Here is a 13212-nt window from a genome sequence, read left to right on the forward strand (position 1 = left end):
CGTACCTTGTTTTGGGGCTATTTCAAATGCTTCAAGTTATCAAATGATGATGAAAATGTGAAATAGCTATATCTGACAGATTTCATCATCCAGAATATTTTATGTATTGCCGCCCTGAAATTAGATCGGATACCTCTAAGAAGTTCTTGTCTTTAAAGTTCATCTAGGATGGTAGAATTCTGAAGAAGACAATTGCTTGAGTCTGACTTCAGCTTAATACTAAAGGAACTGAATATACATTGTATATACCTGTATGTATAACACAATATTCTCCCCCTCCCCCCTTTCAAACTGCACAAAGCTGCCAATCAGAAGTATTCATTCATACTTTCCTACATCTTAAATCTTACAGCGACCTCCAATGATTGTGCAATACACATCTGGGCCCTACACACATCAGCATGGTACACTTTGAGGTGCATCCAAATAAACAACACTTGTTGACAAAACTAAACACTTGTTTACCACAGAGTAGGTTTCTGAGATTGAAACTGACTAATTTTCATTCCCGAAATGAAAACAACAACCAGACATAGATCAAGTCCCTCCCTTGCTTTACATGTCTAGTACATGTGTATGTAGTACATGTGTAAGCCACATGAGGTCTCATCCCCCGTGATTGAGCATACTGACAGTCATCTTCGGCGACGAAGGACTACCAAGACATGTGTATGTACAGGGAGACTTGCTTTGTCTTATGCACGGCTTCATATTTACCTCCTAAAAATTGTCAGCCAAATTCTTTGAAAATTAAAGATAGAATAATTGGAATATGCCTGCATTCTTCACAAAATACGACACCCTCACAGTCTTAGAATTGTTTTGGATCTGTCTCTTTCAAGCTGCTGTATTGTATTGTCATTAGTCCAGTGTTCTAGCCAGCCGTCCATTTTTCCATCATTTGAAGGAATTTTACCACTCATAATGGACAAAAATTTTGCCCAATCCATCATCTTTGACAGACAAAAATTGACGTCCAAAGATATGGAAAGAAATGCCATTAAACTTAGCTAACTTCATCAGCAAAATTTGCCCCTCAAAATGCAGGAAATGGCATTTCAGTGGGTGAAGGTTTAAAAATTTTTCTGGGGTGATGGAAAAATTTTTTAGGCTAGCTAGAACACTGCATTAGCCTAACAGTCTTCCAAAACCCAAGGGATCACTCCGGCCAACGTTCCACCATCATACTGTACAGAGTTGTACAACAATGAAACCACAGATGTGCCTTACACATTTCTAGCCTCCACCAGACCGATTAGGCTGGGTGAAACATAGTAAAATTTAGTATCACAGAGAAAATAACTTGCCGGGGGAGTTAGCCCACCATAGTCTGTCATTTTCCCATGCATTTGCTGCATTCTAAGGTAAAATGTTACATATGTATCCTTACTGTGGTCTCACTCTCCTTGCCAATTATTCACCCCATCTTTGCTAAAATTTACTATCTGTAACACCTTAGAAAGGCCTGGTGGAGGCTAACAAGTTTCTACAAAAACATAAGTACTAGTAGTACTAGTAGGAATATAACGAGAAGAATCACAGGCTGCACTTGTGCCCTCATTCTTGAGAATACTACTATTCCTGTAGAACAAGTCACTATCTAGATGGAAATTCGCAAAGATCCTGTTAAAAAACAAAAAAACTTACACAAGTTGTTCTGTCGTACTTTATATTGGAATATACAACGGTCCCTTGTTATCTGCTGCAAGTTTGTCTCCAGACCTCTGTCTCATCTGTGAATAGCCTCAACTGGTTGGTACCTGTCATCAGGAAAAGACAATCCACACAACCAAGGACACGATTTACATGTAAAAAAACATGTCTAGGCAAAAAGCTGACAATACGAAATCTGTGTACGCACACAAGTGTAGGACAACTGTGAACGTCAAATTTTTCCTGTGTAAATCAGCCTGCTTTCACACACATCAAGAATGTACATTCTGCTCATCCACCAGACCTTGAGATAAGGTACAGTTTGTTCTTTAAGTATGTTAAAGCAGGCCGATTTACAAGCAGGAAAAATTTGATGTACGCAGTTTTCATATGCTTGTGTGTGTATGCAAGTTTCATTCTGTCAGGTTTTTGCCCGAGTTTAAATTAGGTCTAAGTCTCTTCTTTCCTGGGCTATGTTTGGGGAACCTGCGTGCTACCTTCCTCAGGGACTCATGAACACTGCTACATGTACTTCTAGTCATTAGAGGGTAGCTTACAGTCGCAAGAAGCGTACAGTCTCAAATGTGGCAAGAAGTCTACAGTCTCAAAAGTTCCCAGGGAAGATATCAATGCACAGAAGTCCTAGGAAATGAACTATAGTACAGAAAATCCAGGGGAGGGGGATGAAATACCCCTGTAAAAAAATGTCCCAGGGAGCTATTGTTACCCTTGCAATGTGTTTATGTGCTGTAAAGATATGGGCAATAAACATATTAGAGAAAACATATTTAAAAAAATGATCTGAGATGTTGCAGACTTCAATAGTCCTCGAGGAAGGTAACAGAAAAGCTGCCCAAAAGTTTGCCAGGTTAAGAAGAGGATTAGGATGTGTGAGATGAATATTGTCTCCTTCTATGCTGCCCAATCGTTTTTTATCTCTCCGTTGAGGCAAGTGATAGAATTTGGTCGCAGAAGGTCTGCCAAGCATCGCTCACAAGGCTGTGGCTCTGTAGACTGAAGACATGTCGTTGTCTCCATTCCCCAGAGAGATCGCCCTCTTGAACATCTGCAGGGAAAAAAACGGACATCAAATCAGCACAACACCCCATGTGTGTGTAAACTTTCGGATGTTAGCTTTTTAAGGGACTAACTCAAGCTGGAGTTGATGAATTTGCATCATTATCAAGTATTTACATGTATATTACAGAGATGTATGAATAGGGTAATTCATAATTACATTGAATCAAGTCATGTTGACCTATCAAAGGTCGATTGCTTATGTCTTTTGATGACTTTCTGTGTGAAGTCAGATTTTTCATGGTTTTCATTGGATGTTTGGTCAACGTTGCATTTGAATTTTGCCTCTTGCAGAACTGATGTCTTTTCCAGCACAACATTTGAAAACTAGAGATGGGATGTCATCCTCAAATGCTCAAATACAACCTTAAATGAGAAGTTCTGCTGACTTGCTGTGAACAATGCATTACGGGTTTTGCACAGGTGCAGTACATTCTGCTGACGTTCTGCTGAACAAATTTGAATGGTGCCTGACCTCGTTTGCAGCTGCAGCCACAGGGAGAGACTGTTTGAGCTCGTCGCCGAGCGCCAGCGCCAGCCGCATGTCCTTCTGCTGGTGTTTGAGGGGGAAGGACGGCTCAAACCTGCTGTGGAGGATGGCTGCAAAACAGGAAAATTAACATTATTTATTAAACCAACAACTGGAAAAGTAACATTTGCAAAGCAAAAGCACAATGTTTACCTTCACAACCCAACAAACTACTGCTCTGTTTATTCTTGTTCAAATGCAATTACATACAAAATGAATATGGTGACCAGCCCCTCAAACTCTGTCCTGCCATTGGCTACATAACACAATTCAACACTACAGGGTGTCTGCACCAGTTACATGTACCATGGTCACAGCCATCTGGTCTAGGTCATTGACCTTATTTGTTTGGAACAGTAGAAGAAGAGGAAAAAGAGCAAAAGCAATATTCTGTCTTCTTGATATCTACATTGTTATTAAACTCATTATTAACAACTATATGTTAACAATTCAATTCTCAAAGTGTGCCACACTTCTGTCATCATGTACATTTGTATTTTGCAGTTTGTAGAAAATTTTGAAAAATATAAAGCTATCCTTCAGTAACCTTAGCAAGTTTTTTTATGTTTGTATTTTCTTACTTTCTGTCTTGGTTGCTAGCATTGCGCCAGACAATGTTATTCAATGTTTTGGTTGCCAGATTTAAACAGATAAAGCATAACTAGAGGTTTCACCTGAGGGGAGAGTTTGTAGCTTTGTTCACACAGTCTCCATGTAAACATAGTCAGAATCAAGTTTTCCTTCCAGCATGTTCCTTTCATCTTGAGATAAATTCTGTTCGCAATGTGGTTGGATTTACTTAACACTGTTATGTACGTACATGTAAGTCTCACAAATCACCTGAAGCTTTTCTCCGTACAGAAATAGAAATCATTATCTCAGGCCTGAACAGCTGCTTCCTCCTTAAGACAAAAAAATAACTGTTATGAAAGCCACTCATGTTATGATGTAACAACCCTCCTTTTGTAATGCGTTGGAGCAAACAAGGTGCAAGGTGGTCTTGTGGTTTGGGTTGTTGACTTATAATCAGAAGGTTCTGGGTTTGAGTCCCTGGTAGGCTGCAGTGTGTAAATTTTGGTGGAAATTTGGTCATGATGGACAAAAATTTGCCCAATCTGTCATCCTTGACAGACAAAATTGGCATGTAACGATATGCAAAGAGGTATTATCAAACTAAGCTTAGCAAAATCTGCACCTTAAAATGTAAGAAATAGTGTTTCAGAGGGTCAAAAATTTAAAATTTTCAAAAACGGAGCATGCCCCCAAACCCGCAAGGAATGTTGGGCCTCTGGCCGTACACCGTAGCCACCGTAAATGATGTTACGTCAAACAAAATTCAGATGAGGGAAAAAATTTCAGGCTGGTCAGAACACTGAGAAATAGAAAGGGAAATCTGCTGACTCTTGTTGTTGTCTGTGTGTGAGAAAAAAAATCAATGTTCGGCATTGATCTGTTGAGGGAAGCTCCACAACGGTTTGTTGTGGAGTGCTCTTCAGCCGGTACAAGAGGACACTTGATGGGATGAGTGTGCTGGGCAAAATGCAAATCAGCAAAAACTGCTGCAAAAAGTTGGTCAAGTGCCTAGCACTGCTGTAGGAGTACTGTAAAATGAGTGTACTTTGGTGTATCTATAATATACTAATCCTAGATCTTGATCCAGTTTTAATACAAAGAGCTACAAATGTTCTCTTCCACTGGTCATGACAGAGAAGACACTCAGATGCTTTGTATTTACAGGTTTATCTGTTTTTGTAACAGGACAATGTAGCATATGAAAGGGTGCACATTTTAGCTGACTTACAGTACCTACAATCATAGCGTCAGCAGATTTCACACACAAATATGAGCTGATATTGATTTGTATTGTATGCGGGAAGTCACTGAGATGGTTCCGACATCAATACAGGTACATCCTGCATTGGGTGGGTACGGTACATGACAACTGCTGAGTTATCAATACAGGTACATCCCGGAACATGTCCGGTATTGTGTGGTTTCAGTATGCAACAACTGCCGAGTCATCAAAGAGGCTTACTATTCAGTATTTTTTGGTTTGTTCACCCATGTTTCTGTATGTACAGTCCAATGTTGGGTTGTGTGGCATAACAGCAGAGCATTTGGCTCAGAACCAAGAGGTCTCGGGTTTGAATCCTGCCAAGTCACCAACCTTGCACCTTTGGAAAAGGCACTTTACACAACTTTCCTCACTTCGCTTAAGGTGACTGCCTACGGATTAAGAAGACTTGAAAGGCCTGATAGCGCCTTACGGAAAAGAGCATACAGGCCTTAATTGGAACATTTGCAGTCCCAATTCGTGCCAGTTGTGTTGAATTAGAGAAGTGGTTGGCTTCAGCAAGTCCCTTAATGCTTATGTCTAAAGGAAATAAAATTGGGACCCTAGAAAAAGCGGTTGTTATGGCCAGATAATGGGCTAATCTAATAGAGATCTTTGCTTGGGGAAGTTTGACTGTTTCGTCAAAAAAACTAAAACATCTCCAGACTCACCGTCACCCTTGGATCTGACGGCGGCACAGTTGAGAGGCCCCTCCTTAAAGACGTCCAGGACTGTCTGAAGATCCAGCCCCGCCCTCTCCGCCAGCGACATGCCCTCAGCATAACCCGCCATGACGCTTCCCAGCACCATGTTGGCCACGAGCTTCATCCTGGTCCCGCTCCCGATCTCTCCTGCACAGGAACACATGCAGCCATTTGTAATCTTAATGATGGAAGATACAAAAACCAGAAGTGCCACTGCAGTACCAAGGACCGCCCCTAGAGGGCCCAGAATTTTGCCTGTTGCAGATGATATCTTTTCTGACAAAACACAAAGCTATAAATGGGACCCCATCCTTTAATGCACGAAATAAGGCCTTTAACAAGACATGTTTAGTTTTGAAATGTTACATCGGAAAAGACAGAAACACACACACACACACACACACACACACACACACACAGACACACAGATAAGTGAAAAATAATGCTTAACTCCCTTGAGGAAAGTAGCAAAACATCATGTGTACATTTCAGTCTAGCCCTAAATACATGTTTGTTTAAATTTGAATTAAAAAAATAATCCTCCAAAGTCTGATGGATTCTTTATAACAAACTTGAGGCCTGCTCCAAAATAAAATGTCCTCTCTAAGGACAATGGAACCTTACCTAAATAGAAGGCCTTTTTGCCCATGGCCAGGAAGCAGGACTCGCAGTCATCGAAGAGTGATCTGTCACCCCCGGCAACGATGACCAGCATCCCGTCCTCCGCGGGTTTTCTGGTGCCAATGACGGGAGCCTCCAGGAACCGGCCTCCACGCGACTCAATACTCTGGAACCGGGCGGACATAGAAAGGTGAAAATTCTAACCATTTATTGTTTCCTCTGTGTACAGAGGTTTTGCTTTTAATTTGTGAGTGATTGAATGTTTGCTTGTGTGTCCATAGCTTTATGAGCACAGTAGAGTCACAAGAACTGAGGGGAAAAATGGTGTAACCAAAGAATGACAAGTCTTTGAAATTCCACAAAATTCTAAATATTTACAAGGTAGGAAATCTTCAGTTTCTTGTTGTGCGAGAAATATTATTTTGTGGATAAAGAAAAATTTCAAACTATCTTCCTGTAATGCTGATTCTTTCTATTTTGTCACTATTCATTTGACATGTATGAATCTGTGCATTCTTTCTGGAAATACTATGTTGCAGTACCAGGCAAATATGATACATGGCACTCTTCATTAGCTGCTATGCTTATTTGCTGCAGTACCATTTCAGTCTGTTAGAGGGTGCTGTAGGCTGCACAACAAGCCAACAACAGAGCAACAAAGTGCTGACACTGAGAAAGTAAATACAGTAACTATGCTAGCCACTAAACCAGTGACTAACTTTACTGATGCTTTTTTAAAGCCTCCCTTCACTCAAAAGTTTGACATCAGGTCAATTAGTCATGAAGGTCTGGTGGCCAGTGCATTTTTTGGCACCAGGCCTGGTGAACTCTGACACAGCAGTACTCCCTACATGACACTGGGATGGGCCTGGAAGTGGCACAGACAACTGGGCAATGTCGTGTAGGACACGTGAAAGTTCATGGGTAGAAGTCATCATGACAATGCATGCATTTAACACGGAAGGAAACTGGGCGTTCTCAAGCATGCAAATTAACCTTCTGCCTACTACCTAACCCCAGAACCTATACAACAACCTTTTTTAGCAGGATAAATGTTATTAATACAGTAAGTCTTTATCACTGACAACTCTCGGATCTGTGAATCGCAAGGCTTTTCTATGAGTTTTGATTAAGAAATCCAAGTTTTTTATCTTGTTTTGCATTACTTTTGATTGTGATTTATACTGGATGGGAAGTTACTTGAGATTTGTACAGACTGTGTAAGACATCTTGGCACACTTCCTTACCTCAGCTACATCTTGTACTGTCTCTACATCAATGGTGGACATCTCAACATACGCCTTCCCAGGCCTGATGCTCTGTAGAACTCCACTGGTCCCAAACACAAGCTGGGAAAACAAGGAAGAAACAGTAAAGAAATAGCAGGTACAGTTACATGGACATTTCTAACAACACTGTGCCAGGCCTGATGCTCTGTAGAACTCCACTGGTCCCAAACACAGGCTGGAGAAAACAATGAAGAAACAGTAAAGAAATAGTAGGTAAAGTTACATGGACATTTCTAACAACACTGTGTCATGCCTGATGCTCTGTAGAACTCCACTGGTCCCAAACACAAGCTGGGCTGGGAAAACATTTACTTGTATATCATTATGATATTGATCTTTATTTTTCATAGTTTAAAACATTTGAGTGTGGACAGAAGGTTCGGCTATAGTTGGCTTGTGTTTGTAGGTTGGCAGTGTTCAACTCAAATTTTATTCCATTCGTATAGAAAGGTAGGTCCAGAATCTGGTCAGACAGGTGGTCTGAGATATCAAAGAGCTCAAAGGGGTCTGGTCACCAGGCTAGCCTTGCAGGAACTCATCTCAGATTAAGGAAGTGAAATCTATTTTGGCAAGAGCCATTGTCAAATCAGCACTGTACATGCACAAAACGTTCACTATTCAGTTACTCTCCCACCACCTACAAATACATTGTATGTAGAATACTGATGTATGGCTCAGTATAGTTTCAAGAAAACAATCCAACATCATACATTGTAGTATAATAATATAGAGACTTGCAACTGTCTGAGCAGAATCTGGCAATAATACTAAATTTTACAGTTATGCTTAATGACCAAATATGGACATGACCATGGCATGAGTCATTCCAAGAAGGCAAGGAGAACTAAATCTAATACTAGTAATAGGCTAATATTAGCATGAAAGAGTGGGTATACTTCATTATGACAAATATTGTGTGCTACTAACACAGGATGGAGTGTTAGCAAGGGACTTGCATCAACATTCAGACAACTACACAGGGAAAACTTCTCAAGAAACCAGCGCCAACATGAGTCCTGTTCTTCTACTATTTCTTGTCCTACAACTTGAGTGGTCTGCCGAAGGCACTTCAACAACAAGGCCCGAGATCCCGTGCCAGATTGTCGGCTCTACGGTGAACTGCCAGGGACTACAGCTTGCTTCGGTGCCCCATCCGCTGCCAAACACCACTGTTTCACTTCGACTGTGCCACAACCAACTCCAGGAGTTAAGGAACAACTCTTTCCAAGGTTTGAGTAGCCTTGTCGACCTACAGGTATGCTACAATCAAGTGGAATTCGTTGAAGAAGACACCTTTGCTGGTCTTGGCTGCTTGCAAACATTAGACTTGTCGAACAACAACATTAATGCCTTGAGAAAAGAGGTTTTCTTTCCTCTGAAATCACTGCAAAGGCTGGACTTATCTTGGAATGGACTGTTGGAAATTCCCAAGGGAATATCGGCGCTGGCAAGTCTACAGTATGTTCGTCTGAGTCGCAATAACATTTCCTCTATCAATTTAGACGTTTTCAGAGAACTACACCACATACAGGAAATCATTCTAGATAACAACCCCGTATTGTACATCACTGCAGAAGATCTCAGAATTGTGAAACAGCTCAAAATAGAGCATCTCTCCATAACCGGGACCGTACCAACCCTGGCACAGATACAAGATGGAGCCCTGTCCAGGCTTAAGAGCATAAAGAAACTGGATTTATCGGGAATCAAAATAGGAACAAGGCAAGACTTCCGGCGACATCTTAGTGAGCTCAAAAACGGCACTGTTACTTCTCTCTATCTGGTCCATGTCAGTTTAGGAACACCAGAGAAAGAAACTCTAGATTGCCTTCCAAAAAGTTTGGAGACATTGAATCTCGAAGACAACGAAATAAGGATGTTAAAGAACGACATCTTTGCAGGGCTCCCAAATTTAAAGGAGCTGGCATTTGGCCTGAACCCAATATCTACAATAGAGAATAAAGCATTCGACGGTCTGGAAAAACTGGAAGTTCTGGATTTGATTCTGAATGATCTCACTTTTCTGAATCAGGAAGTCTTCCTTCCAATATCACTCACGTTACAAAAGCTGGACCTGGGGGGAAATGATCTTAGAGTACAGCCAGGGAACTTTCAAGAGTTGCAGAATTTGGAGAGCCTGAACCTAGAGAACAATGGAATCACTATTCTTAAGCATTCTCATTTCCAAGGACTGAGGAACCTCAAGGAACTGAACATAGATGACAATGCAGCACTCTTTTCAAGTTATTCAGGTACTTTTCAACACATACCTCGGCTGAACAAGTTATATTCCAGATGGAATATCGCAGGTGATAGTCTTGAAAACATCCTTAAGACAATTCCAGCATCCTTGCAAGTCATTGATTTTACTGGGTGTCGTTTTCATCTAGATAGCAAGTTGGATTTTGTACCACAGAAATCACTGCAACGTCTTATCATCAGGAAGGTTGACATTGTGGGTTCACTGAGTCCCATAACATATCCATTTCTATCTTGGACTTTTCACAACCTAACTGAACTAGAGTGGCTGGACATGGCATTGAACCACTTCTCTGTCGTGCCCATGGAGGCCTTGTGGCATCTAAGAAAGTTGACCCATCTTGATCTCCATGGCAACAGCCTGGGTAGCCTTCATGCCAAGACTTTCAGAGATCTTGAGAGCCTAGAGTTCCTTGACCTCTCAAGTAACAAAATTTACAGCATAAATCCACGACTTCTCTGGCCCATGACGTCCCTGAGGGTCTTAAATTTGACGCGAAACTTTGTCTCGACCGTTAACGCACCTACAGTCCTGTTCTTCCACAGTCTCTACCTACTAGATCTATCCCACAATCCCTTCTCCTGCACGTGCGATCTTCTGGATTTCGTGGAGTGGATCAAGAACACAACCTCTGTTCGGATACAGAATCTCGTTTCCAGGACACCTTACAGCTGCTTTTCTCCCGAGGAACGCAGGAACCTGCCTCTGCTTGACCTCGACCTTGACTGTGACCTTCACACAGCCTACTACATGTGTATTGTCACGTCCACGCTTGTCTTCTTATATACCATTGCAGCCTTTCTCCTTGGAAAATACCACCCGTATCTACAGTACTGCTTCCTCTACCTGCGTGGAAAAGCTCGCGGCTACAAGGCCATACCGAGGAGAAACCAACGCATCCTTTACGACGCCTTTGTGTCGTATAACTGTGAAAGCTTGCGCTGGGTCCAAAACCACCTCATCCCCAACCTAGAGGAACGGCGGCCGCACTACAGACTGTGCATTGCTGACCGCGACTTTATAGGGGGGAGAGACATCGTAGACAACATCACCGACGGGATCCTGCAGAGCAGGAAAACGGTCTGTCTGCTGACCAGGAGGTTCATTCGCAGCGGGTGGTGCACGTTGGAGTTCAAGATAGCCCGGCACAGGCTCTTCGATGAGGGGAAGGATGTCCTGATCCTAGTTCTGCTGGAGAACATCCCGGTGACTCAACTGTCTCGCTACCATCTCCTGCAGAAACTCATGTCCAAGAAAACCTACCTGGTCTGGCCGCAGGACACACCGGGAAGGGTCCTGTTCTGGGAGAGGCTAAGACAGGCCCTCGGGTCAAGGAATGAACTACCTCAAGGTCAAGAAGTGGAGGACGACTTGGTTTAAGAAGGAAGAGAACACTTGAGGAAAGTAAGATTCTTTCACTACTAGTAGTGAATTTTGGACAATGGATACCCTCTTGTGTAAAGGCACAAAGTAGTAAACTACATTGTATATACTTTGTATAAAAGAGTGTGGTATTTTGCCAGCTAGCAGTATCACAAGCTGTGCAAGTTGGAATGATACATATTGAGCTCTGCTTCACATGTAATTTTCAAGTAATATACAGAAAAAAGGATTTTGAAACTAGAAAGGCCAATATTTGCTTTGGAGCAAATATAGCGATGGGTTCACCACATTTTACGACATGGCAGGGAAAGAATGAGAAACACTAGAAAGGCCAACATTTGCTTCGGAGCAAATGTAGGAATTTCACTCCATACCCTTCCCCAAACAAAAATGAGAGATTCTAAATAAATCATACTGCAATTATACAAGGACAAGCTGTTTGAATCTCGACAGGTATTTACAAAACTGGCACTTGGCAATTATCTCCCTTTTTTTACAAAGATACAACGACACGCACTTTAAATCTCGACAGCTTTACTTTACACTTTTGACGAGATTGTAACTACTACTAACGGAAGCAAAATTTTCACGGCCTGAGAAAAATGGACATGTTCACGGAAGTATATATTCACGGTGGTGACAGTTGCAGGAAAAAGAAAGTCCAGGAATTATTTCCTAACTGTAATGATAAGTTCACAATACAGAGGTGACAGTGAAAACCGTGAACATTGACCCCCCGCTTGCGTTGCGGTACAGTGAAAAAAAATCGGGAATTACAGCAATCAATTTACTGAGTATGTTTGCTTAGTTTCCAGATGTTTTAAATGAACGAAAACCGATGCGCGCACAGATGTTACTTTTGTGACAACATCAAAGTGATTTTGGTTTGTATGTTGAGAAAAAATACAAAAGACTAACATTCGAAGTTATTGAAATTCTTGAGTAAGAACAATCAGTTTTGGAATGTTAAAAGCAAAGCAATGGATATTAAAACGAAAATGTTAAAATTAAATGTTGAAATTGTTAAAATGTAAAATGGTTAAAATGGTTTAAAAATTGTTGAAATTGTTAAAAATGTTATAATTGTTAAAAATTGTAAAAAGGATAATTAAAAATATCCAGTGTACCGGGGTTCGAACTCGTAATGTCTGGACTTGCAGCCCTGCGCGTTACCAACCGAGCTATCTGGACACGTTTCCAATACTCTCTGCATTGTATGTCATATAAAGTGAACAACATGGCGGTAACGATCGCTTCAAGTACTAGTAAGGGACTTTCTAGGAGATACACTCTACAATTTTGGTGATTCTTCAGAAATCGATAACAGAATATATAATACTAGGCGGTGAAAATTGTGGAAAATTGTTGATACCGTGGCGCGTGCGCGTGCGCCGACGATACACATTACGTACCGTTGTTTACAGTACTCGCGGGGGCGCAGGTCATTGACCTCCCGCTTGCGTTGTTCCAACAGAGAAGAGCAAAATATCTGCCTAGTTTTTGCGTCAGTATTTTCAGTGTTTGTTAAAATCATATACAGGCATCCATGCAGCTATAATTCTTCCAACTAGTTCGTAGTTAGGTGAAATGTTTATAGGAATCACACGAATCGGTATCCAATATCAGAGTATCAAATAGTAATGGCCCACGGCCGAGACCGCGTGGACCAGCCGATGGCCCACGGCCGAGACCGCGTTGACCAGCCGCGCTGGTAATCCCCCTATTGTACGTGAAAATGGTAGTAAATAAATTAATTAGCCAACAGCCAATCAACAGCCACATCTGCAAACATGACCACACCTGCTTGTATGCCCATATTTGGGCCCTTTCCCCCGAATTCCTTTCTTATTACGTCACGCGCA

The 13212-nt window shown here is 41.6% G+C and overlaps 2 protein-coding genes across 2 annotated transcripts in view; one reads left to right on the top strand and one right to left on the bottom strand.

Moving 5' to 3' along the window:
* Window positions 1-1131: 1131 nt before the first annotated feature.
* The window catches only part of LOC109472757 (glyoxylate/succinic semialdehyde reductase 1-like), a 22017-nt gene continuing 9936 nt past the window's right edge, over window positions 1132-13212 (bottom strand). Inside the window, exons 2-6 of the mRNA XM_019772606.1 lie at window positions 7666-7767; window positions 6422-6584; window positions 5765-5944; window positions 3206-3330; window positions 1132-2719 (exon numbers count right to left, since the gene is read on the bottom strand). Coding sequence (XP_019628165.1) covers window positions 2645-2719; window positions 3206-3330; window positions 5765-5944; window positions 6422-6584; window positions 7666-7707 — 585 coding nt within the window. The 5' untranslated portion in view covers window positions 7708-7767 and the 3' untranslated portion in view covers window positions 1132-2644. The remainder of the gene's footprint in view (window positions 2720-3205; window positions 3331-5764; window positions 5945-6421; window positions 6585-7665; window positions 7768-13212) is intronic.
* LOC109472755 (toll-like receptor 13) lies at window positions 8602-11582 on the top strand. The gene has a single exon (XM_019772600.1). It carries the CDS (start codon window positions 8717-8719, stop codon window positions 11345-11347), a length of 2631 nt encoding a protein of 876 aa, XP_019628159.1. The 5' UTR covers window positions 8602-8716; the 3' UTR covers window positions 11348-11582.

This window comes from Branchiostoma belcheri, unplaced genomic scaffold (assembly GCF_001625305.1).
Source record: "Branchiostoma belcheri isolate BF01 breed outbred unplaced genomic scaffold, Haploidv18h27 scaffold280, whole genome shotgun sequence".
NCBI lineage: Eukaryota > Metazoa > Chordata > Leptocardii > Amphioxiformes > Branchiostomatidae > Branchiostoma > Branchiostoma belcheri.